The sequence below is a fragment of the Leptopilina boulardi genome, unplaced genomic scaffold (assembly GCF_019393585.1).
Source record: "Leptopilina boulardi isolate dan_hultmark-lab unplaced genomic scaffold, ZJU_Lbou_2.1 LbouV2_371, whole genome shotgun sequence".
In the NCBI taxonomy this organism is placed as follows: domain Eukaryota; kingdom Metazoa; phylum Arthropoda; class Insecta; order Hymenoptera; family Figitidae; genus Leptopilina; species Leptopilina boulardi.
The window spans coordinates 3,434,104-3,461,523 of NW_026137942.1; the positions used below are offsets into that span (position 1 = coordinate 3,434,104).

Genomic DNA, 27,420 nt, shown 5'->3' on the forward strand with positions numbered 1-27,420 from the left:
TATTTACATGCATAAAGCATTGAAGTTGAAGACGGCGTGATTGCAAACAAATCAAAACTTAACGCAACGCGCACTTATTCGTGTATAAATCTATTACAAAAACTTTATTCTTTATATATTGAGTGTTCGCTGCTGTACAACGTGTTTTTCAATTTCATTGTGTTTAATAGTGTTTTGTTATTATTAAATTATTTCTGATTATGTCTAAGTATGAATTTTCAAACACTGGTCGCAAGAGAAAAAGAGATGAAGATTCGTGGGAGAGATATAAAAAGAAAACAGCCAAAAATATGGTATGTACATCAATTTACTTTAACTTTTTAAATTTATTCTCTTTGTTAAATACTTTTTTTAAAATTGAAATAAAAAATAATTTCTAATTTATTTAGTTTTTTGGTTTAGTCTGCTTTAAAATGTAAATTCCAATGAATTGTCTAATTTATTAACGTAATCAGTAAAAATGTATTAAAAACATGAAATTGAAATAAAGTTATTGAAAATTTTAATCTAAAAAGCAGTGAAGCAACTAATTAACAAAGTTTAAAATTTTCAAACGATTGAAGTTTTTCTGTAATATTTTACAATATTAGAAAAAAAATAACATTGGTACTAAAATATTGGACTTATATTATTTTGTACATTTGAACTTTTTTGGTTATTTTAACCAAGTTTAAAGTAGATTAGCAACATGCTCGAGGTCCTAAATAAAATTTTATTAAGAGAAATAAAATTTTGTGTTTTGACATAAGTATAAAAAATATAAATAAATATGAATACAAATAAATTTATAAATTCAGTCGATTGGATTTCAAAAAATTTCCTTTTAATTCAGCTTTAAAAAGTAAACTGTTAAAAACTTTAATAAATAGAATTATTATCAGATTATTCTGATCATTCGAGAAATAAAAAATGATTTATCATTGAAAAAAAATTTTTTCTTGAAAATTTTAAGTAGCCTGTTTGAAAAATTATGACTTTATGATTTTGAGTAATTTGATAAAATAACATAATTTAGATGCATTTAGAACATCGACCTTATCGACAATGCCGTCTGGCAGTGTTGGATCGTGGATCGCGGAGTTATTTTGATTGGCGTTGCGTGTTTTTCATTAAAAATTGTGTATCTTCGTCAGTTTTGAATAAATCGATCTGAATTTTTCCACAAAACTTCTTCGATATGTGAGGAACAAATGTCTCACTGGAAGTTTTTTCAACGAAAAAGTTCCCCACAGACTTTTTTTCGGCGAAGATAGGAAAACGAGAGTACAGGTAAGTTATTATTTAAATTAATAAATAATTAAATAATTTACGGTTTTTAACTTTTTCATCATGCTATCGTCTTCTCTAGACCTAAATGCGTGGGTATACCAAATTTGAAGTAAATTCATTAATATTTGTCGGAACTGGAACGATTTGTGTTTAAAAATTCAATAAAATTTGTTGTTTGAAAATATTTAGTTTTTTGCAATTATTGTCAAAACTATTCATTCTACAAAAAAAAGTTAAAGGAAAAAAAAATGTGCCGTTTTATTTTCTACAACGTAGTATATTTCAAAAATCAAAATTTTGAATTTTAATTTTTTCGACTTTTTCATTCGTCGACTTGCTTCAGCGCGGCCGGTCCGAGCGTCCGTCTGGTTATTGCATTAGTGTCCTCAATTGCTTAAATTTTGCACCGAAATAATATCAAAACATAACCTCAATCATAGATGTATTCTGTTATGTTTTGATATTATTCCGGTGATAAATTTCAGCAATTGGCAATAAAGTGGCATTTCGTTTTGAATATTTTTAAATTTAATTGTTTTTGGAAATTATTGTCAGTTTATTCTAAATTCATACACTGAAATAAAATTTATTTGATTCAAATAATCAGTTACTTGATCATTATCGAATAAATATTTATTTGCATCAAATAATTATTATTTGAGTCAATGAAATGGTATTTGTTTCAGATACAAATATTATTGGTACAAGTACAATTTACTTAATTCAAATAAAAATTATTTGGTTCAAGTAAATATTTATTTGATTATAGTCAAGCAACCGATTATTTGAATCAAATAAATTTTTTTTTCAGTGTGTTTATATACAAAATAAATACTAAATAATAATCTTATAAAATATATTTTAATTAATTAGAAAAGATGTTGTCACGATCAAAATTCTCCGTCCGTGTAATAAATACAGACCCCCGCTTCAATTTTTATTCATTAAAATATATTTAAAATTTTCAATTTCAAATGTTCTGAAATTTAATTATTTTTAAGTTCAGCGCGCAATTGAGTAAAATTTGAATTTTCAAGTACAGCTCCCGGAGCTCGGAATTTGTCAATTACTTTTCATACTTCATATTAGTTTAAAAGAATTTATTCCGTATAAAATAAATATTTATTAAAATAAAAGATTTTTAACATTTTTAAAACTTTATAATTTTATAACTAATATTATCAATTAATTAATATTTTTATAATTCTTAATTAAAATGAAGTAAATGAATAAAAAATAATACTTTTTTGTTTTTTTAATAATAATAAAAATTTGAGCACTCATGTCGAATACTTACCTTTCTGGTTTAAACAATCAGTAAAAGCATTACGATAAAAGAATAAAAATGGAACCGTTAGTATTGCTCGTGCATGTTCGGAAGTCTTCGGGTAGACTGGCTGTACTTGGACAAGCATTAGTAAAAATTAAAAACTTTAAAGGCTGTGCAGTAGTTTTCTTAGGACTTTGCAGTTGCGCAATAATTTTTAAAATCTATAAGTGAAGAGTTTCAATGTTTAAAGATTATTAAAATCTGAAATTTTTGTCAAAAAAATTTTTTTTCATGTATACATTTTTTTGTACAAGTGTGTTTTCCATAAAGATATTAGAATAGAGTGCGCAAAAGACTCGAAAAAACGACAGATTATATGCGTTGGACAGACAAAGAAAGATGCGATTTGTAGGACCCTTTCCCACCATTGTTTCACTGATGTTTCAGAGTTAGTAAGACAAGAAGGAAGGCAGGGCCCACTAGTTACATTTGTCTTCTTCTATTGGTTTATCGCAGCGTAACATGGAAATTGTACAAGCTTGCGCACTCTATTCTTATATCTCTATGGTGTTTTCTTATACCAGATCTGATACAAGGACTTGTCCAAATTCTGTTGCCGAAATTGTTCATGTTCTTTACTAGATCTGGTACAAGTTCAGCTGCTGAACATGTACATTTTCTTGTACAGGGATTTTCAATAGGGAATAGACCTATAAGAAAGAATGTACTTTTATTTATAAGGATTGTAATATTTATAATTAACAACTTTTTTAGAATGTCTTATCAACTATCATCAATACCTCATTGTTCGGAACCGTTCTTAGGTCCAACTTTGTCACAAGGTTGTCCAGGATCACAATTTGTATTATTTATGACACTTTTGGATACATTCATAAGAGGTAAAAGAGAGGTTTCTCAACTATGTGAAAGAATAATTCCTATAAATCCTGCTGAAGATTATTACGATTTTATTGTGATTGGTGGTAAGTATTTCATTATTTATAGTAAAATAATTTATGATAAAAATAAAAAGCCTACGGTGATTTAAAATATAGAACATTTGTTATTTCCTTTTGTATTGTAACGGTGAACATGTGTAAAGTGGAAATGACACTTGTTCGATGCTACAAAAATGGCGACGATGGCGAGATCAAAATTTGGGTTGTTGAATTCCACGCTTTAAATTAAACAAGCCCCCGAAAATCCGTTTATTATTTATTGGGAACATCCCAGGCGCCATGTAGATAAACTACGCGAATTTTCAAAAATAGTCACAAATTAAGAGCCTTCTGGATTAGCTCGAAAAAACGAACTCAATAATTTATCTGTAATTATCGAAAAATTATCATCATTTCTCAAGGTCGTCAGGATTATTATTATTATTATTATTTACATTAAAATAAAAAAATTACTTGTGTTGGAGGACCAACAATAGGGTACCCTACTGAAAATCCCTGTATAAGATCTTGTACAATTTCCTGTACAGGATCAGGAACTGAACTTGTACAAGTTCTGACCAGTTCCTATACAGGAAAATGTATACGAATTTGGAACAAGTTCATGTGTAAGATCTTGAACAAGATGTGGTGCAAGATCTTGTACAAGAAAGATACTTGTACAAGGAAATGTACATGATCTTGTACAATTTCATGTATAAGTACTTGTACATGAAAACGTCCATGTTCTTGCACATGTTAATTCATGTTTTTCTTTACTAAAAATTAAAAACTTCAAAGGCTGCGCAATAGTTTACTTTAACCTTTACAGCTGCGCAATAGTTTTTAGCATGCATGAGTTACGAATCTTAGTGGTTAAAAATTATCAAAATCTCAAATTTTATTAAAAAAAAAAATTGTACAACTATACATGTGTAAGAACACGAACGTGTTCATGTACAAGTACTTATACATGAAATTGTACAATATCATGTACATTTTCTTGTACATCCCAGACAGCACCGTTTTTCGCAGGGAGTTCGCGGGGAGTTCCCCGTGTTAAGTTCGGAAACTAAGTTGGGGAGCTTCAGGGGAAGTTCAGGCGAGCTCTATATGTCCTCGGTTTTATAACTCGCGGTGCGAAGTTCAGGATAGTTATCCGATTAAGTTTGCCGAAAAATTGTGGATAAAAGTTTAGGAAATATTAAATTTTGAGTTTTACAGAAATTTGCTTTGTGAATTTCTTTAAAACTATCTTCGGAAAGTACTCTAAAGATATATAGACAAATTTCCTGTAAAATTAAAATGCAAGTTTTCAGTGAATTTTATAAGGTAAGTTTATTATAAATGTTTTATAATATTTATTAAATAAAAGTAAAATTAAAAAAATTTATTTTTCCCTTATTGCGCTTTCTTTTATTTTTCCCCAACATTAACGGCGCAATTTTCGGAAATAAATTTGGAGGAGCTGGGGATTGAACCCGGACGCGCAACACAACAGCCAAGAACCCTAACCACTAACCTAACCAACGACCTGAAGGTGGGTAACTTTCGGGTCTTTATAAGCTGCAAGCCTTGTCGTCATCAGTTGACACGAATGGCGGGAAAATTTAAAAATGTTTTCAACGAAATATTTTTAAATTCTATTATTAAATTAGTGTCATAATTAAAAGGGCATTGAAATAATATTGCAATGTTAATATTAATATTATTTGTGAAACTAGCAGCTATATAAAACGATTTAAGGTAATTCTTTAAAAATGAAATTTATTAAATACTGAATCTCGTTATAAAAAATTCTGGACTTGTCAAATTTTTATTAAATTATTATTCAATTAAAAGTAACATAATTAGAAAAACTTTTTGAACATTTATCAACGTATGTTTATGGCTTTTATCATTAATTAATTAATTAAATTTACCGAGATGTATGGTGGACATTTAAATCGTCAATTTGTAATTTGATAAATTAATTTAAAAATTAAAGTATCTGCATTTTATAATAAATATTTATAATTATTTGTCAATAATAATATAAATTATTTATAATAATTGTAAATACATTTCTTGCATTCTTTAAATCAAAATTTTTTATACAACGCAATGTTTTTTCATATTTTTTATAATAAAGAAACTTATTATTAATTTTTATATCTATAAATTAATTAAAAATCGTAATTAGCTACGATTACTTCATTTATATTTTTAACTATTTAATATTATTTAAGTATTAATATTTAATATATTATTATTTAATAAATATTTACCTATTGAGCAATGTTGTGAATTGACCAGGGAAAAACAGGAAAAAGCTTTATTGCTGGATTTTAAGACGGTTACGTGAAAAACTTGTCTTTTTTCAAAATTCGATAAAGACATAATTTTTATTTAAGACTTTTAGAAAATTGTAAAAACAATTGTATTTCCAAAACGGTTCACAGTTATTTGAAAAAACAATTATCCCACAAAACTAGATTTTAATACTTTTTTTTAAATCTAATAAAAGTGACTGGATGAGTTAAATCCTTCTATAATTAAATTGATGTTGGTACAATAAAAAAATCCTTCCTTTTTTATTGAAATTTTGAATCAATTTTTGTAAATACATAATTTTTTTTTAAATTACTATATATATTATACGACGTGTTACAGTGTGTTTTGTGTTTTAATACAGATATGTTTTTTTATTATAAAAAATATGAAAAAACATTGCGTTGTATAAAAAATTTTGATTTAAAGAATGCAAGAAATTTATTTACAATTATTATAAATAATTTATATTATTATTGATAAATAATTATAAATATTTATTATAAAATGCAGATACTTTAATTTTTAAATTAATTTATCAAATTACAAATTGACGATTTAAATGTCCACCATACATCTCGGTAAATTTAATTAATTAATTAATGATAAAAGCCATAAACATACGTTGATAAATGTTCAAAAAGTTTTTCTAATTATGTTACTTTTAATTGAATAATAATTTAATAAAAATTTGACAAGTCCAGAATTTTTTATAACGAGATTCAGTATTTAATAAATTTCATTTTTAAAGAATTACCTTAAATCGTTTTATATAGCTGCTAGTTTCACAAATAATATTAATATTAACATTGCAATATTATTTCAATGCCCTTTTAATTATGACACTAATTTAATAATAGAATTTAAAAATATTTCGTTGAAAACATTTTTAAATTTTCCCGCCATTCGTGTCAACTGATGACGACAAGGCTTGCAGCTTATAAAGACCCGAAAGTTACCCACCTTCAGGTCGTTGGTTAGGTTAGTGGTTAGGGTTCTTGGCTGTTGTGTTGCGCGTCCGGGTTCAATCCCCAGCTCCTCCAAATTTATTTCCGAAAATTGCGCCGTTAATGTTGGGGAAAAATAAAAGAAAGCGCAATAAGGGAAAAATAAATTTTTTTAATTTTACTTTTATTTAATAAATATTATAAAACATTTATAATAAACTTACCTTATAAAATTCACTGAAAACTTGCATTTTAATTTTACAGGAAATTTGTCTATATATCTTTAGAGTACTTTCCGAAGATAGTTTTAAAGAAATTCACAAAGCAAATTTCTGTAAAACTCAAAATTTAATATTTCCTAAACTTTTATCCACAATTTTTCGGCAAACTTAATCGGATAACTATCCTGAACTTCGCACCGCGAGTTATAAAACCGAGGACATATAGAGCTCGCCTGAACTTCCCCTGAAGCTCCCCAACTTAGTTTCCGAACTTAACACGGGGAACTCCCCGCGAACTCCCTGCGAAAAACGGTGCTGTCTGGGATGTATCTTTCTTGTACAAGATCTTGCACCAGATCTCACACATGAACTTGTTCCAAATTCGTATGCATTTTCCTGTACAGGAACTGGTCAGAACTTGTACAAGTTCAGTTGCTGATCCTGTACAGGAAATTGTACAAGATCTTGTACAGGGATTTTCAGTAGGGTAATATTATGTACGCGAGAAAATAAAAATAGAGAGTGTTGACAATTAGGGAAATGCAGGAAATGAGTAAAATGAGAGAAAAATACAAGGGAAGAGTGTTAGAAATGATGAAACGGTCGTGTAAATTGAAAAGTCTGATATTCGCAAGAATGTGTTTGGCAGTGTGCAGCAGTGAATTTATTTTGTTACTATCTCCCACGCAGCACAATATGTCGCTGTAAGCTTACCTAAATGTAAATTTTGTAAGCTAACACAGTAAGCTTCAGGCAAGGTCGACGTAAGATAAAAAAGTCCGTCATACAGTAAGCTTACACAGTAATGCCATGGTAAACTTAAATGGTAATGTCATGGTAAGCTTACATGGTAGGGGCACTGTAAGCTACACGGTAATGTCACTGTAAGTTTCTACAGTAAGGTCACTGTAAGGTTACAGTAAGAATATATTATTGCTAACATATAACAAAGTTTTAATTTATTAATTTACAGTAAACAATAAATTATTTTTCACAATTATATTTATTTTGTCATTTATGTAAAAAGACCCCTGTAGGGTTTGCTTAAAAAAATTTACTGCGCATCCGTAAGTGCCATTTAGTGATATCCTTGAAAACTTACCGTGTAAGCTTACTATAACCTTGCAGTAACCTTGCCATGTAAGTTTACCATGGCCATACTTTGTAAGCTTACTGTATTGCGGACATTTTTATCATACCTCGACCTTACCTAAAGCTTACATTGTTAGCTTACAAAGCTTACATGTAAGGTTGAGGTAAGCTTATAGCAATATATTGTGCTGTGTGGGCTTACACTTTTTACTATCAATTATGTTAATGTTTTAATATTATTTAAATAAATTTTACTTTGATTATGTTTATAAATAAAATATTGGTGATTTTATTTACTATCTGGTGATACCTTGTGTCTACAATATCTCTATCTCAATTAAAATTATATCTGACATACATAATAGTTTTTTTACTCAACTTTTTGAATAAACTTATTGACAATGAGGAAATTTTCTCCTGTGAAGTTCTTAAGATATCCTGAATATCCGAATGTAATAATGGATTGTTGTGTTAGATTTTTGCAATTGTGATCCTCTGCCCGGCTGAAAAAACTTGTACAAGAAAATGTACAAGTTCATGTACATGTTCATTAATGAACTTGTACATTTTCTTGTACATGTTCAAGTAATGTTCTTGAACAAGTTCAGCATCCGGAATTGCGACATGTTCTTGTACAAGTTCTGGTACAAGAACATGTACAAGAAGATATACTTGTACAAGAAAATGTACATATTCTTGTACATATTTTTTTGTGCAGGTTTCATATACATTTTCTTGTACCAGATGTGGAACATGTTCTTGTACATGTTCACTTATGTCTTTTAAATTAAAAATTAAAAACTTTAAAGTCTGCGCAGTAGTTTTTTTAAGCCTTTACAGCTGCGCAATAATTGTTAGCATACATAAGTAAAGATTCTTAATAATTATAACTTATTAAAATTTCAATTTTTTTTCAAAAACATTTTTAAACAAATGTTCTTATACAAGAACATAAACGTGTTCATGTAAAAGTACTTGTACATGAAATCTGCACAAAAAATATGTACAAGAACATGTACATTTTCTTGTACAAGTATATTTTCTTATCCAAGATCTTGTACAAGTTCTGGTACAAGAACATGTCTCAATTCCGGATGCTGAACTTGTTCAATAACATTACTTGAACATGCACAAGAAAATGTACAAGTTCATTAATGAACATGTACAAGAACTTGTACATTTTCTTGTACAAGTTTTTTTAGCCGGGTGATGTACTATTTAGGCTTCTTTACTTTTTTGATAAATCTTAAAAATACTTCATGGTTAAAGTACTCACTTAATGCTCTAAAGTTTGTGTTTAATAATAAAATTATTAACCACGACAAATGTTTTATACTAATCATGTATTAAAATAAAAAAATATTATATTCAATTTTGCAAAATGATAATGTCAAACTATTATTATATTTTGTCAACTCTAGGAGGATCGGCGGGTTCCGTAGTTGCTTCTAGATTAAGTGAGATTTCAGAATGGAAAGTTCTCCTCCTAGAAGCTGGTCCTGATGAACCACCCGGCACCAGTATACCAAGTATGGTTGGAATGTTTCTTGGTGAGATTAAATATACGTTATTTACGTAGAATAGCCATTTCAATACTGGAACGTTTACAAAACCGAGCAAAATGGTAGCTTCCAATTGCAACCATTACTGTAAATCTGAGTTATTGTTATTGGACGGTACAAAGAGAGTTCCTCCGGATACATTGGTAAATTGTTTTACCTTATGAAAGTTTAATGTTCCGTTTTAAAATTGTATAGTAATTAATTAGTTTTACTAAACTATAATAATAAAGAAGAATTTGATTAACCATTTGAAAACAAGAGTTACTTTTACGCAACATGAACATTTTTTTATTATCTTAAGTATAAGTTTCTTGATTTTTAAAATTAAATATTAGACCAATGTTTTCATTTCATTTAATAAATTTCCAATTCTAATTTTGTAAGAAATAATTTGGTCCTCAAAAAAATTTCGACTTATATTTTTTTTATGAAAATCGGTTCAGCAAATTCGGAGAAAATAAAATTTTTGAATATCTAAAAAAACATGTAACTCAAAAACAAAATTTTTTTCGAGTTGAAACTTGGTGTACATAAGTTTTATAATAAGAAAAAACACGAAACAGGACAAAGTAAAAATTTTCCGCCATATTAGTTTGACATTTTGAATTTTTTAAATTTGACCTAAAATTTGGATTCAGCGTCCCAAAAAACCATCGAATACCGAATTTTAAACGAATCGAATCAATTAGAAAATTTTCTGCCATATTGGGTCGCCATATCAGGTCCGCTATTTTGAATTTTTTAAATCTGACCTTTTGGATTTACCTAACCCAAAAACTTTTAATACAATACACAGTTATCTTTCTCTCTTCTTGCATCAAACGCTTGAATTTTATTTGAAAGTTTCAAAACTGTTAACGGTGTAATAAATGATTCATTCAATTTGCTTGTTTGGCATTAGAGATTGTAGGACACATTTACCAATTCATTATTCCTACATCAATCTTTCTGATGAATATATTTCCCACAACTAATATTTTCCAAAAAAGATTTTCACAATAGCTAAATTTCCCAAATATAAAATTTTTCACAACGGTCAGACATTCGCTCTTAATATTGAACACAACTCCATATTTTTGTAAAGTTAATTTAATGTAAAGTTATATTTGAAGAAGATGTATTCCAAAAAATGCGGCCATTTTTTTCAGAATGTTTGTGATATAAAATTCCTCAACGTGTAAAAAAGATCCTTTCCCTCTTGTTTTTTTAACGCAGCCATGATTAACTATGAATTATGAAACTTATAATTGAAATTGAATGAAAAAAGACTAGACAATTTTGACGCAGTTTGACAAGAAGAAACAAAAAAGATTACCAAGTATAATATGAAATTGGTTGGTTGAAAGATTGAAGGTTGTGAAAACATTATATTGGAAAAAGTATAATTTTTGAAATCAATAGGTTGGGAGAAGCATACTTTGGGAAAATAATATGTTGAGAAAAGTTGACTATGGGAAAAAGAAAGATTGCGAATTTTAACTATTGGGAAAAACGGATTGGGAAATGTGTCCACAATGCGGATGATGCCTCATTCACTTCGTCAATTATTTGACGAATATATTTTAATTCATTTTCGGCCTACAAATTCTCATGTGTTATGGGATCAATTTAGGCAACAATTTTCAGAAGACTTTATAAAAGTTAATTGTGTTGACGCAGAAGAAAAGCTTACAGAAAAGGTTGTTCATTTTATGACCATTTAGCGTCCTCATCATAATAAACACTTATATTATTAGTTTTATAAAAAATTCAAAATTTCAAATTTTTATTAAAAATAACAATTAATTTTATAAACATTAATAAAATGTAAACTTTATATACATTATTCCATTTGTTTTAATGCCAGGAATACAACTCTCACAAAATTTATTAAAAATTTTTATGAATAAAGATTTTAAGTAAAATATAGACATTATATGGGTTAATCAAATTATAAGGCATTCTCTGAAAAAAGACACTTAAAATTTTTTTGGCAATGAAATATGTTTTAGTATATATGTAAAAACTAAAGAAAACATGGTTTCAGAATCGTATAATGCGGTGTTGCCATACTGTCAGGGGTCAAAACTTTTTTGAAAAATAATTCATCACCTTTTCACCTCCCAAAGGGAATTTGGGGACAGCAATATTTCTATGAGTTATAAATTTAAAACCAGCTCAGCGCAACGCTCTCAATCTGAGAAAATGCTGTCGTGTAGGGTCAGTTGGGGTAAATGGGAACAAAATCCCTAATTTTCACAAATTACGTAAGTTGCTTCCTTTAAAAGGTAATATTTGCGGGTTTATTTTTTTTAAGTTGTTGTTTAAATTCTTAGGATTAATTTTATGCAGCAGAACAAAATTTAGATAAGCTTTAAACGCATGAAATTGACTGTCCGCATTTACCCCAAGATTTATAAAATTTCATAAAATTTGGGGTAAATGGGGACAGCACAGTTTCTAAGAAAGGTTTAAGAAAAAAGTTTTCTTAAGTATATTACTGTATTAAGGGATGAAAAAACTTAAATGGAATTTGAAGTAGATATATAATAATAGTTAAAGCAATTGAAATTTTTATTTTATTTTATTATTTTGTCTCGCATTTAAAAAAAACATACTTGAAAATCATACTAAAATTTTGTCTTATTCCTTATGACTGCCATAACAGAAATTCACTTGAATTTTTGATTTTTGTCAATTTGGTTAAAAATAACAAGCTGTCCCCATTTACCCAAAAACTTTGAAAACTCAGGGCAAATTCGGACAGTTTGTCATTATTAACCAAATTGACAAAAATCGAAAATTCAAGTGAATTTCTGTTATGGGAGTCATAAGGAATAAAAAAAAAAAATTTTGTATGACTTTTAAGTCGGTTTCTAAGTTTTGGTAGGATTAGGTTTACAATTTAAAAGTTTTTATTTTCATAATCCGCCTACAACATTATAAAATTGGTCACACAAGTTCTGAAAATTCTTAAAATTAAACTTTTTTTTACAATTTTCCTTTTTTTCTTTTTGAAGAGTCATTGAGCCATTGAGTCGCTTCCGATCAATTACTAACAATTTATCTAAATTTCTATTGAAAGTAATACAATTTTTTTATTGAACGTTTATAAATTCCCGTTGCCGTTTTTATGCTAACCACTCATACAACATTATCATTTCCTGGATGAATTTCTACTAATCGTTCAATAATCCACTGAAGTGGAGGTAAATTGTCTTCTTTTAACAATACCATTGCACCAAGCGTAAACTTTTCTGACATTGTTTGATTCCACTTTTTTCGAGTATTTAATTCGTTTAAATATTCTTTATGCCATCTTTGACAAAAATGTTGTTTTAATTTTTGAAGATTTTGCCAGTTTGAAAGCCGATTTGTTGGAGTTTTAGAAATATTTACGCCTGGGAAAGTAGTTAATGAATCACTGATTAAGAAATAACCTGGTGTTAACGCAATAAGTTCATTTGGATCTGTTGACAATGGTGTTAAAGGGCGTGAATTTAGAAGTGCTTCTATTTCAATTACATGAGTGTTAAATTCTTCAAAAGTCATTAGTGTATTCCCCACTATGGAAAAATGGTTTTTAAATGATTTAACAGCAGATTCCCATAAACCACCGAAGTGCGGTGAACGAGGAGGAATAAAGTGCCATTAGACTTCTTCGTTGACCAAATTTGAATAAATTTTGTCACCTTCAGCTTTAATCAACGCATACAATTGCTGCAATTCTTTGTTTGCACCTGCAAAATTTGTCCCGTTATCGGAATAAATGTTAAGATTTTTTCCTCTTCTTAAGAAGAATCTCTCTAAACAACACAAAAATGCATCGGTAGTTAATTCACTTACAACTTCCAAGTGAATTGCCTTTGTAACGAAACATATGAAAACTGCAACATAAACCTTGACTTTATTTCGGTTACGATGTTTCATTTCCTTTATAAAAAATGGGCCGCAATAATCAATACCAGTATTTAAAAAAAGTCTTGACTGAACCAATCGATTTTTGGGTAAATTGTCCATCAAACGTGATTCTATTTTTCGAAATCGAAAACATTTTAAACAAGAGTTAATTATTCATTTGACTGCGCTTTTCCCGTCTAGTATCCAATACCGAGTTCTGATTTGATAATGAGTGTTTTGAATTCCAGAATACAGTGAAATTTCATGATAGTACCGAATTATTAGATTAGTCACGTGATGACTTTTCGGCATAAGAATCGGATGTTTTTGATAAAATGTTACATTTGAGTTATCAATTCTACCTCCAACGCGCAATATTTCATTTTTATCTAAAAAGGGTTTAAGGATTTTAAGGAACTTGCATTATTTATTTCTTTTGAATTTTGCATAGCATGAATTTTGCGAGCAAAATATTGATTTTGAACTAATTTTGTTACTCGATTTTGAGAATCTTACATTTCTTTGATTGAAAGTCGATTAGAGTCGTATGTAACCTTTCGACATTTTTTTTACGAATTTTAGACAGTATGCAATTGTTCGAATCAATTTAGTTAAAGATGATAATTTTTCAAGAATTGATCAATCGTTTAATGAAAGTGTTAATACTGTTGTTTTTCGAAATTCAATAAGTGGAACCTTTTGCATGGGAGAAATTGGCCAATTTGAACTATCTTCGATCAATCATTCGGGGCTGAATTTCCAGTTATTATTTTTGACGAATTCAGGTAGATTTTGTCCCCTTGATAAATAATCTGCGGGATTTTGTTTTGTAGAAACGTGGTTCCACTGAGAAAAGGAGGTTATTGACCTGATTTCCGAAACTCTATTAGCAACAAAGATTTTTAATGCACTTGGTTGAGTGTTAATCCAATTGAGTGTAATGGTGGAGTCAGATCAAAAATGTATTTCATTTAATGTGATCGGTAATATTGATATGACTGCCTTATATAGTTTAGCTATTAGCAAAGCCGCGCACAATTCCATTTTTGGAATAGTGAGTTTAGAATTTAACTGAGCCACCTTGGATTTTGTGCAAACAAGACGAGAAGTGCAATTATTATTTTTATTTTTGGATCTCATATAAATGCAAGCGCCATATGCAACCACGCTTGCATCGCAAAACCCGTCCAATTGGACATTTGTAAATTCTTTTATAATTATTTGTCGTTTGAAGGAGATTTTATTTAATAATGGCAACTGATTCTTAAAATTAATCGACGAAGTGTAGATTGTTTGAGGAACAGACTCGTCCCAATCGATTTTTTTGCCACAATTGATGCATAATTAATTTTACTATTACAATAATTGGACCTAACAGACCTATTGGATCGAAAACTTGAGCAATTTCTGATAAAATATTACGTTTTGTGATATGTGTTTGTGCATTTCATTCTTGGTTACTATATAGTTATATATTTTGTTGTGAATTCCATCGAATTCCGAGAGTTTTAATCGATTTTGATGGATCATTGAATAAATCTAAATTTCTTAATTCTTTTGGTAATGAGGAAATTTAAATTAGGATCATTTGAGGACGATTGACGTAGTTTGAAATTGCCTGAATCTCAATTATTATTATACTCAATTATCTCGTCCTGAAGTTTGAGAGTGCTTGCAAATGTGTCCCTACCTGTCATTAAATTGTCTACATAAAAATCGTCCTTAACAACTTGAACTGCCGAAAGAAATTTATCAATTCCATTTTCTGCAATTTTTTGTAAAGTCCGAACAGTTAAAAAAGGAGCTGAAACTGTTCCGTAGGTTACGGTACTTAACGAATAAATTTTTACGGAATCTATAGAATTTTCTCGCCAAAGAATTTTTTGAAAATTATCTTCGTGAATTAAAAGCTGATGATACATTTTTTCAATGTCAGCTAATAGTACGAAATTATGTATATGAAATCGAGTTAGAATTGTGAAAATGTCATTTTGAATAGTGGGGCCGATGATTAAAGTTTTATTTAACGAAAGGTTTGTACTAAATTTTGCAGAGCCATCAAATACAACACGCAATTTTGTAGTTGCACTTGTTTCCTTTAGAACAGCATGATGAGGAAGAAAGAACCCTTCTTATTGCAATTATTTTCAATCATTTCTGACATGTGACCTAGATTTAATTACTCTCCCATAAAATTAGAATAACCTTTCTTAAAAACGGAATATGTTTTATGAATTTTCGTTCATTAGAATAAAAACGCTTTAATGCAAGAGAAAATGATTCGCCAAGATTCTTAATCCTTTCATTGAAAGGTTGTTTAACGATGTATTTTCCTGTAGATTCGCGAGTTTTACTCATTTTAGGTTTATCAAACAATGTTATTAAGTGTCATGTATTAATGAGAGGTAAATGCGGCAAAATTGTATTTCTACATCGGATAACTTTGTTTTGTGAAAATATATATCCCTTTATTTTTAAAAGAAGACACAATTTTCTATTAAATTAGCATTTGCAATTACTATATAAATAAACAGCAAGGACAGACGTTTATTGACTTAAGAAGAGGTTTTCTTAATAATGTCATATCGATGGCTGGGCGTAAAAACATGATATCTCGAATTGGCGTTGAAAAACATGATATCTCAGATTAGCGTTAGAAAACATGAGATATCGTCGTTTGATTTGAAGAACATGACACGTCGAAAACGAAATTTTTCTTTTCAAATTTCTGTTGGTACCACTGACCGTGAAATTTAAAATGCCCTGTGGATAAAAAACCATCTTCGTTCTAAAAACGTTTTAAGGGCGTTCTTAGAACGTTTCATGTCCTCCAAATAATGTTCTGGAACATTTTAAGAACATGGATATTCAAATAATGTTCCAGAACATTATTTGGTGGACATGAAACGTTCTAAAAACGTTTTTAGAACGAACATGGTTTTTTGCCCACAGGGTGGTTTGTTATATTACATTTTTTAAGAATATATGATGATATTAAAATAATAGAAGTAAAATCTTGCACTATACACATATAATTTTGAATATTTTACATGAAATTCGTTTTAATTCAACGGGATTACAATACTGTATTTAAATGGTCGTCTGTATTATTAATTACTTTTACAGCTGTATGAGGTAACGTCATGGGTGGCAAATCCTACAGGAAATAAATAATTGGAGGGTTTACTAGAAAAAATTTACCTAAGTTAATTTAATTTATTTAATAATTGTGTTTTAAAAAATATACTTTACTTACTCTCCAAGATTGACTCTTTAAACAAATATTTAAACAACAACAATTGTAATAGAATATTTACAGTATAAATATTTATAATAAAATAGAATTATTTATAAAATCACAGATTTTATCAATCTAAATATAAACTTTACAAAAAGCTATTTAACCTAATTTTTCTTTGAACTGACATATTATAAAACAAAATCATTTGTTTCATAAAACAGTTTCAAAGATTTGACGCATTTTAAATTTCACGGTCAGTGGTACCAACAGAAATTTGAAAAAAAAATTTCGTTTTCGACGTGTCATGTTCTTCAAATTAAACGACGATGTATCATGTTTTCCAACGCTAATCCGACGTATCATGTTTTTCAACGCCAATTCGATGTATCATGTTTTTACACCCAGCCATCGATATGTATGTTGCATTATCAAGGGTACGTTCATTCGATTCCGTAAAAATTTATTAAGGTGGTAATAGGAGTAATAGTTATGTAAAATAATAGAAATAATAATGTAATAATAATAAAAATAATAATAAATAAATAATAATAATAATTAATAAAATTTAAATAATAGTCTATTATTTAAACAGTAATTAAATTTATTTTAAAAAAATATTTTTGCCTAGTGTAAAAGTGGTTCATATATTAAGTCTATTTTCATTGTGAACCACCAACGAAAATGTAATTTACATATTCAGTCAAGTTTCATTGTGAACCTTCAACAAAAATGTAAATTACATATTCAGTCAATTTTCGCCTTAAACATTTGCTCACATGCAGACATTTTAAGATTTAAACCATCTTTTCTGAACGCGGAGATGAAACATTCCCAAGGTAACCTATAACATTCAGTGAACCTTCAGGGAATTATCGGTGCTGTGTGGGTAAGAATACATAAAGCACAATTTGAGTGGTTTATAATCATAAGTATCATGCAATAACAAATTTTCTGTCTTTAACGCAAAATAAACAAGTTGAAGAATGAACTTTTTGCGTTCATGAAATGAACACTTTGCTTCCTCATGGATATATTTGTGATCACTTTATTGTAACTTACATAGTTTTATAATAATGTTAATAACTCTGAATTAAATTACAGTAAGATATTAGATCTAATAGGTCAGAAGATGCGTCTTCAAAAACTTTACAAAACTAGAGATAAATATCTATTGGTGGCAATACATTTTTTTAAGTTATGGGCATACACGATTTTTCAAAAATTTTAAATGCAAAATAATAATAGTTACTCTTTATTAATATAGTTCAAAGTACTCTCATTATTTGTCCGCCAGTGAGACCTACAATTTAAGAAAAATTTAGCTCTTATAGTATTCGAGATGTTTATGAAACTGAAGTGTACACATACACACACGTAACGACATTTTTTAAAAATGTGATTTTTGGATTTCTAAGGTCGAAAACATGAAGATATATCAAAAAATCAAATTCGAAAAATTGCGGTCTTACAATGCTTCCTCCATGAGAAAGCAACATTTATTCTTTTATTTTCAAAATGAACGAAATCAATTTTCGTACAAAACTTTTACATATTAAAGCTATACATTGTAAAGAGTTGTAACTAGATTGGCATTTACGATGTATGGTACAAAATAATTCTTCGTAATAATGCGATGAATCTCTCACATAAAATTTCAAAAATATCAGCTTCATCTATGTAGGATTTGCTTTTCTCTTAAATCTATTGAGTGGAGAATTATTGCTATAATTAATTCTGTGAAATGTAACTGACAATAATTAGTTTTTGTTACTCTAACAGGAATAATAAAACTTATTATTCAGAGCAGATAAGGTCAATTAATAAATTCTTTCATAATCATATAAAGAAGTATATGTGCAAAAAGAAATCTTAATGTAATCATGGAAGTGTTTAAAAGAATGTAGATTGTTATAAATTTATCCAACAAATTTTGGTTTTTCTTAATAAGATTGAAAATAATGTTTTATGATTCTTCTTTAGTACGCAAATTAAAAATGTTTCTTTCATAAGTAAACATTAACGTTTTGAATAAGAAACAGGGCGCGCGTCGCGCGCCAAAGTTTTCTAGTAAACCTTACAACAGGTAACTTTGTTTTGTCGGTAATCAGCCCAGAATTGAAATAGCTATATTTATTAATTCTTACGTAATGTGAAAACATTTTTTTGTTCTACTTGCACGGAAAGTATGTCATTTCAGGCACTTACCCAGATAACAAAATGCCTAGCCCATGGCGCGCCATGTTCTGTCCGCGGTCTTATTGATCGGACGACTTGCCGGCTAGAACGTAGCTCAATGTGCTTGCCATTTCTGCCCATATATTAAATCGATTTTAATAAGTGGAATGTAATAAATTATTATATAATAAAATTAGAGTTCGTTACATTTTGTTTTTATTTCACGTCAATAATATTAATAAATTAAAAAAAAATTAGTATTCAACACTCATTCTTTAAATTTTTCCGACGGGTTGACTCAACCCTAGCGGATGGGTTCAACGCGATTTGAACGGAATAGCGTTGAAACACCGTTGGGAACACAACGGTCACTAAAAATGTTATTTAAAAAATAAAATATGATAAAGTAATTATTGGTATAATAAATAATAGTGTAATCAAAAAACAAACAAAATTGACAGACTTTTTTCATTCAATTAATTAATTAGTATTTATGTAAATAAACGATTCATTTTCTGATAACACTTTTTTTCAAATAAATAAATGAATGAATTTAGTAAATTTCGCATTGTTAATTTGATTTGTTAAAACCTCTATAAGTGAACGCAGCCATGCTTGAACCTCTATAAGTGATAGAGACCGCACTTCGACCTCTGTAAGTGAAAACCTGTATTAATGAAAAACCTCTATAAGTGATAAAAATTGTTGGTCCCTTGGGATGTCACTTATCCAGGTTCGACTGTATATATATATATATATATATACTAGGGGGGCTTCGCCCCCCTGCGCGCTTCGCGCGCCAACCCCCTATTTTTTATTTTTTATTGGTTTTGTAGATGTTTGAGTTAATGTTTAAATAATTTCTGGAATTTAAAACTATTATTAATATTTTATTATTTATTTCTTCAAATGTTATTTACGATTTTTATTAACAATAATTTTTATTATTTTTAATTTTTAAAACAAAATTTATCTAATTTTTTAAATTTTCCAGCTAAAATTTGACCTACATTTAAGGTTATGTTCGTTTTTTGGTAATTTTCCTTCAAAGTTTGACCTACATTTTGAAGTTATGTTTGTTTCTTTGTCTTTTTGCACCAAATTTTCGCCTAAATTTTGAGGTTATGTTTGTTTCTTGGTCGTTTCCCGACAAAATAACTTAACCTTAAAATTTATATCAATTTCGGCGGAAAATCCACCTCTCCTTCAACGTAAGGAAGGAGGGGGGGCTTGCGTCTATATTCACAGTCTTGAAACGAACATAACCTTAAAATTCAGGTCATTTTTGGCAGGAAATCTACCTCCACTTGCTATATTTAGAGGCTTGAAACGAACATAACTTCAAAATTTAGGTGATTTTTGTGGTGGGAAATACGGAGAGAGGGTAAGGGAGGGGGGAGGACTTGCGGCCCTATTCAGAGTCTTGTAACGAACGTAACCTTAAAATTTAGGTCATTTTTTGCGCGGAAGGAGGAGGAGAGGGGGGGACTTGCAGCTATATTCAGATGGGTCATTCCATATCAAATGTAACCAAATATTGTACTATCCATGTAAAAAACATGGGTTGGCTCACCCTTACCTAACCTTGTCAAAAACATGTGTTGGGTACACTTGACACGGAATGACCCATCCTTGTCAACATTTCTGAAACAGCGGCGGCGGCGAAATCTTTTTATAATATGGGTCATTCTACATGAAGTGTAACCAACCCATGTTTTTGATATGGTTAGTAGTTTTTGGCGGAGGAGGGGAAATGAGAGGAGGGAGGGGGGACTTGGGCTATATTTAGAGCCTCGAAACGAACATAACCTCAAAATTTAGGTCATTTCTGGCGGGGGAGGGGAAAGGAGGGGGATATCCCCCCTCCTAGGTCAAAATTTGCTGAAACAGCGGCGGCGGCGGCGGCGAAATCTTTTTATAATATAGTAATGATATACATATCACGCAATTATTAACCCCATTCATGTTATAAAAAGTGCTGTTTTAAGAAAGTGTTGAAACAAGTTTTTCGACTATTGCTAATTTGTGATTTCGAAATAAGGATGAGAAAAGTTATCTGCGTCAACATTTCCTTTTTGTTAAATGGCCTTTTATTTTAAAAAGCATTTTGTAAGTTCTTTCAAAAATACAGGTTCAGCATTATTAATTAGTTCAAATTATTATTAATTAATTCCTGATAAAATCATTACAATTTTATTCCAGAAATAGTATTAAATTTTTATGAGTATTAAATTATAACGGTAAGAATCTAGCATACGGTTCGACAAATGCAGTTGCATTGTGTTCACGTTGGTTTTACTACATTCATAGAATATTATCCCTTTCCTATTATTCCCTATTGATTCGAATCATTCATTACAATAGAATCATTTCAAAAATGATGAATTAAAAGAGAATTAAAAGAATGCTCATAAATTAGCTTGATAATAGAAGCTTCAAGACTCTTATTGCGTCAATGACCAAATACGAGTTTGTTGAAGGAAATAAGAAACGTCAACGTTTCTGTAAAAATATTACTTATAAAAGTCAAGTTGCCAATCCAACCTGGTAACTAAAATGATGAGCTAAGCTCTGTTGCACTGTAACAGAGTTCAATAGCATTAAAGAAATTCTGGGATTCATCAGAAATGATTAAGAAATTATAATTCATTTCTTCATTTTTCGATTCCACCTCTTCCAAATTACCACACCCCGACCTGAATTGTATGTATTAAAACTTGTGTGAACCGATGACATTTTGCTTCTTCGCGGTAGTTCTTCGTGCTAATCGGTTCATCGCGGAGTCGACCGTCTGTGGGATTCGGCCGATTCAAAAAAGGTTCGCCACGGGCAACTAGATTCGGGCAGACGTTAAATATAAAAGAGATAATTACCTTAATTATCTCTGAAACCGATTTAAGAAATTCCTTTTACTTAATTCAAATTCAAATTGTAATTATTTTACCAGGAATTTCCGTGTCTTTTATGATCGAGGTGTTTTCGTTAACGCGTAACTATATTCGAATATTTCACATAAAGGTGCCAAGGTGTCGTGGGAGTTAACTTCGATATAGTTGTTGACGAATTAAGTAACCATTCGTGATTTAAAGAACACAACCCGAAAGTGAATAATTTCCATGCGTAGAATTATAATAATGCATTATAATCGAAGGGAATTGTATCACGTCGTGTTGTTCGATACACAGACACAACACAGATAACAGAGATGACAAATATAGTTCTCTAATAAACAATCATCTACTAAAAGCCCGTTCTGATAGGAAGGAAAAAGACCAGATGACTTTTCTCTACTCCTTCAGTGCGGTAGGAATTAAGGCGGTTACGTAAGTAAAATTGTATCGTTTCAATGAATAACTGAACAAAAATTATCATTCATGAAAATTCATAAATTAAAGTCGAGCCTTGACTTGAGTTAACATTTTTAAATGCATTGTAGTTGGTTGTATGAAAGATCAAAAGTAGAGTAAATAAATATATTGTTATCAAACTAACTATTAATCGGAATAAGAAGACTTATTTATTTTGCTACCCTTTGTTTAAATCCCTTGTTCCTGATGAGATATACCGATCGGAGAGGAATACCGTCCCATAAAATTATAAACTAAATGATATTATTATCATTTGGGTTGTTGCGAGAGAAACTCCGAAGAGCAGATTAATAATGTTTAAATATTCCAATTTAACAAACTCTTTTTCATCGTAACATATTACGTAATGATTGATTGTATTGAATTGAGTTTTATAAATTCAATTGTTTTTTTAAAATTAAATTGATTGAATTTTTAATTGAATTACATTCAATCTTTTTTTTTAGAGTAAAAAATTGAATCTTAACTTTATATAGTAAAAAAGAATTTTTTGATTGAATTGATTTTTCTAAAATCAATTAATCTTTTTAAATTAAATTGATTTGATTTTACTCTGTTATTATACAGTATAATTATGATTTGCGAAAGGTTTCTTATACGTTGCAATATTTCACTAAACATTGAACGTGATTTTTATACATTGATTGTACACTGTAATTTCGATAACCTTTTAAATATTTCGTATTAAATGATATTTATCGATGAACTTTATGATACATATTTTGAATGTACTTCTATAATCGTATTTAACCAAAATATTGTAAATCTTGGTTTTGAACGTTTAATAAATAAAAATTGATCAGTTATTGTATTTTATAATTTTACAGACCTAACCATTTAAACAAGGATTTTATTTTTCCGGATGCGTTTCGAATTATTCAAGATAAAATCTCAGTTTCGTTAGAAAATACAGTGCGAATAGCAGCGTCTTTCGATCAAGGTTGGTTTACGAGAGGCACAGGAAGAAGTTACGATAGTCTTTCTGGTACTGGCGCTCTCGTAGGCTTTTTTTCCAAAAAAGTATTGTCTTACATTACACTGAACTGAAAATGCAAAATGTGTGACCTTGGTCATTCGCCAAACGATCCCGATTGTCGACTAAATTTCGAGGGTAGCGCAAAGGCTATGGAACCGAAAGCCGCTGTTCAACTGATCAACAAAAACAATATTTCGGATGAATGTCATGTTCAAGTCGGGATTATGATTGCAGATAATGATAGCAGCTCCATAAGCGCCGTGCGAAACAGCAGTAATCACGAAATTATCAAACAAGCGGACAAAAATCATACAAGCAAAGGCGTTGTGAATGAATTGTACAAAATCAAAAAGGATCACAAGGAATTGACAGCTAACTCAATAAAATATTTGCAAAAGTGTTTTAACTATTGTGTGTCACAAAACAAAGGAGACAGTGAGAGAATGGCGGAGGCTATTAATAATATCACAAATCATTGTTTTAATGATCACAAAAATTGTGGACTTTGGTGTAATTTCTCGAAGGATCCTGAAAATTACAAACATTCAATTATTGGAGATGGTTTTAAAGATGAAAGTTTGAAAACCGCTTTGAAATTATTATTTCAACGATTAGCCGAAAATGCAAGTCGATTTTTAGCAGGCGAATTAAGCAATGCCAATGAAAGTTTAAATTCAATGATTGTCAGTAAGGCGCCGAAATCCAGGATATATGGAATGACTTCTTCGGGCGACATACGAGTCGCATGTGCTATAAATAAAAAAAATGACGGACAAAAGTATTTGGGCAATTTATCTGATCAATTAAATTTATCTCCCGGAACCCACACAGTGAAGTACACAGAAAATTTGGATTCAGCTCATAAGAAACGATATTTAAAATCATTGACTCCAGAATTCAAAAGTCTTCGTCTATTTTTAAAAAAACGGAATTAAGCAATAAAAAAGAGTCATCCGAAGGAATCACGTATGCGACAGACATTGGGCTCCTCGAAACGCTTAATGAAACACTCCCTATTGCAAATATAAACGAAAAATTGAAACCTATTGTCGTATTTTTTGATTTGGAAACAGGAGGTTTTCCAAAAACTGCGGATATTTTGCAGATAGCGGCAAAATTTGAAAACTTTGAATTTTCAGTTTATATTCAGCCAACGCAAAAAATTAAAGAGGATGCAAGTGATGTAAACGGACTACGATTTGTTGAAGGAAATTTTTATCTCCACGATACTATGGTCGTGACAATGTTGTTGCCAGAAGCAATGCAAGCTTTTTATCAATTTCTCTTTTCCCTCGGAAGAAGGTGCATCTTAGCTGCACATAATTGCAAATTCGATTATCCTCGACTAATGCAAGCGATTAAAACTGTGAACATGACACAACATTTCAAATCAGTTGTTGAAGGATTTTCTGACACTCTTCCTATAATTGCAAAATGCAGTGGCAGAAAAGGCCAAAATAAATTAGAAGTTCTCTCAAATGATCTAAAAATTAATACTCAAGGAGCACATAATGCTGTTGCAGATGTAATTATGTTGGAACAAGTGTTGGTTAAATTGAAGATTTCAAAAGAAAAAATTGTAGAGTCGACCTTGAGCTGGAAGGAGATTGAAAAAAAGACGTTTTTGCAGAAAAATTATCTACCAACATGAAAAAACTGAGTAAATTGAATCAATGTACTTCGTATGCTATACGAAAAAAATGGTTGCTTCCAACATTTCGTATGATATGATTAAAAGCGCCTTTAAAGAAAATAAATTTGCAGGTCTTATGAATGTTTTAGGGAAAGATGAAAATGGCAATGTTCGAGTGTCAAAATGTCGTAAAGTTCTTTCAAAGATTTGTGATTTTTTCGAGCAAGACTCTGATAAAGTTAAAAAAAATTAAATTTTTTAGTTCACATTAAGCTAATAAACCAAAGGCTTTAAATGTCTATTTTTATTAATGTTGAATTTGAATATTTCAAAGCATTGTTTTAAATTTTCTAAAAATATTAAAAATAATTGCAATAATAAAATTATCGTAAATTTTTGTGAATTATTTAAATTATTATATGTTTGTATAAAAAATATATATATTCACTGAGAAAAATAATAATGTAATGTTAATAAAATAATTTGGTGAAGCACTTTTAGTTAAGATTACAAAAATTTAGTTGACATAAAAGTAAAGAAAGAAGCAATCAATCGAGAAATTTAGTTGGCTGTACCAAAAATTTCGTTCAAGCTTTTGCGTCTGTTAACTGAATAATTTGGTTCTCCAAACCAAACCGTCTGAATGCTCAATTGCGCATGCGCTGTTCTCGTAAATATGGCTTATTTCTCTGTTTACGGATGTCACACGTTAACTATGCTTCGCTCTTCGTGTCGTCCAGTTTTATTCAAGTGTTTTCGGGATTTTTATGTGTTTCAGAAATTCGGTAAAAAAGTGTGTGTAGTGATGCATATCGAACAGAGAGAATAAAGCTTGTTAAAAGAACGGAAGTTTTTCTCCAGCCTGTATACTTTATGAAAATAATTTACACTCACATTGTCACTAGGATTCTTAGTGTAGTGGTCAGCGTTCTTGATTTGCGTTGCGTAGTCTGAGGGTTCGATCCCCAGCAGTGTTAGGTTTTTCCGCAATAGAAATTAATTTAATAGATTAAAAAAGCTTAATTATTATAGAATTATAATTATAGAACTTAATCTATATATATAGATATATAGGTGAACCCATATAGGTATGACCCATATAGATATATGGGTAAAAAAGGATAGACATTTTCACACTTCTTTAAATGAAGAGTGCTAGAATTTTTTCGACAGAAATGTTCTTTTTCAATTAAATTACCAATTTTATAGATTAATTATTTGAAAACAATTTTATAAACATTATTGGACAAAAATTAATCACATTTTCCATTATTCATGTTTTGATTACGTCGAATGAATGTTTTTTCATATTACTTAAAAAATTTTAGTCAAAGTCTAAAACAAGTGAACGTCAGAAACAAATGAAATTCTATAAAATTTTACGCATGCGCAGTGTACGTCGAGCTTAGAAACAGTTGAACGTTTCTTCATTTCATCGTAGTTACTCGAGCAGTAAACACTTTTTAGGATTTATAGCTTTCAAGGTGGGTATTTTTAATTTTTGGTGTTCAGTTGAATTTTGTTAATTTTGATGCTACTGAATTTTATTGTGTAGAACAATTTGTATTTATGTTTAATTTTTTGTCTTAGATATAAGAGGTTTTTTTTTGTTTTTATTCTGGTTTTTTCTTCACAGTTAGGTTTAGTTCTTTCGTTTCGTTTCGTTTACATTTAGATTTAAGTTTTCTTCTGTTTTTAAGTTTTTTAAGACCAAGCTTTTGCGGTACTTCATTCCAACTTAAAAAAAATTAGAAATCATCGTTTTATCTAAATGACATCTTTCAAAATAAGCATGTGGAATGGCTTTTGACTGACTTTGAAGTCAATTAAAGCACTCGCAGCAAAACTTCTGGAAAAAATAAGAAAGAATTTGAAAGTTGTTCAAAATCGAAAAAAGAAGAAAGGTGCAAGATATTTGTGACCTTTATTCTCAAATAGAAATTCAGGAGGCATTTTTTTATAACTTAAAAGTTTTAGGGCAAAAAATTTAGCGACTGAAATAAGGGAACTGTTAAATAACTCAGAAAAACAAGAAGATCAAGATAATGTTATTCGGAATTCTGAAGATGAGGCACTTGCAATGATTGAAGATGGAAATTTTTTTAAATATCAGTATGACATTCTTCGCTCACAAGCAAAACAAAAAAAATGCTGATATATATATATACCGCACAAAAATTTGACATAAGTAAAGAAAAGATGCTATCTTCCTCCTGAAGCTATAACAATTACGGAGAAAAGTGCTAAAATTAATTTGCAGGCACTTCTTGACCATACAGTACAACGTTTGTTATTAATTCCTAATATTCAAACAATGATTATAGAACAAAATCTTCAATCCATGACACTTGTTTAAAATATGGTTGTGATGGAGCATCAGGCCAAAGTTCCTACAAACAAAAACTTTCAGAAGACATGATATCTGATCAAAGTATTTTCATGTCTTCAATGGTTCGTATTCTGCTAGAATCAGAGTCAAAAGAAATCTGGAAAAATCCACACTCTGGATCTACAAAATTGTGCATTCCTTTATCAATTCAGT

The 27,420-nt window shown here is 29.6% G+C and overlaps 1 protein-coding gene across 2 annotated transcripts in view; it reads left to right on the plus strand.

Moving 5' to 3' along the window:
• LOC127287574 (glucose dehydrogenase [FAD, quinone]-like) overlaps positions 1–27,420 on the plus strand; it is a 65,624-nt gene that overhangs the window by 13,562 nt on the left and 24,642 nt on the right. Inside the window, exons 2-3 of one of the 2 annotated variants that reach the window (XM_051314581.1) lie at positions 3,314–3,522; positions 9,466–9,594. In XM_051314581.1, coding sequence (XP_051170538.1) covers positions 3,315–3,522; positions 9,466–9,594 — 337 coding nt within the window. In that variant the 5' untranslated portion in view covers position 3,314. The remainder of the gene's footprint in view (positions 1–3,313; positions 3,523–9,465; positions 9,595–27,420) is intronic. The other variant, XM_051314582.1, reaches the window with a different exon arrangement.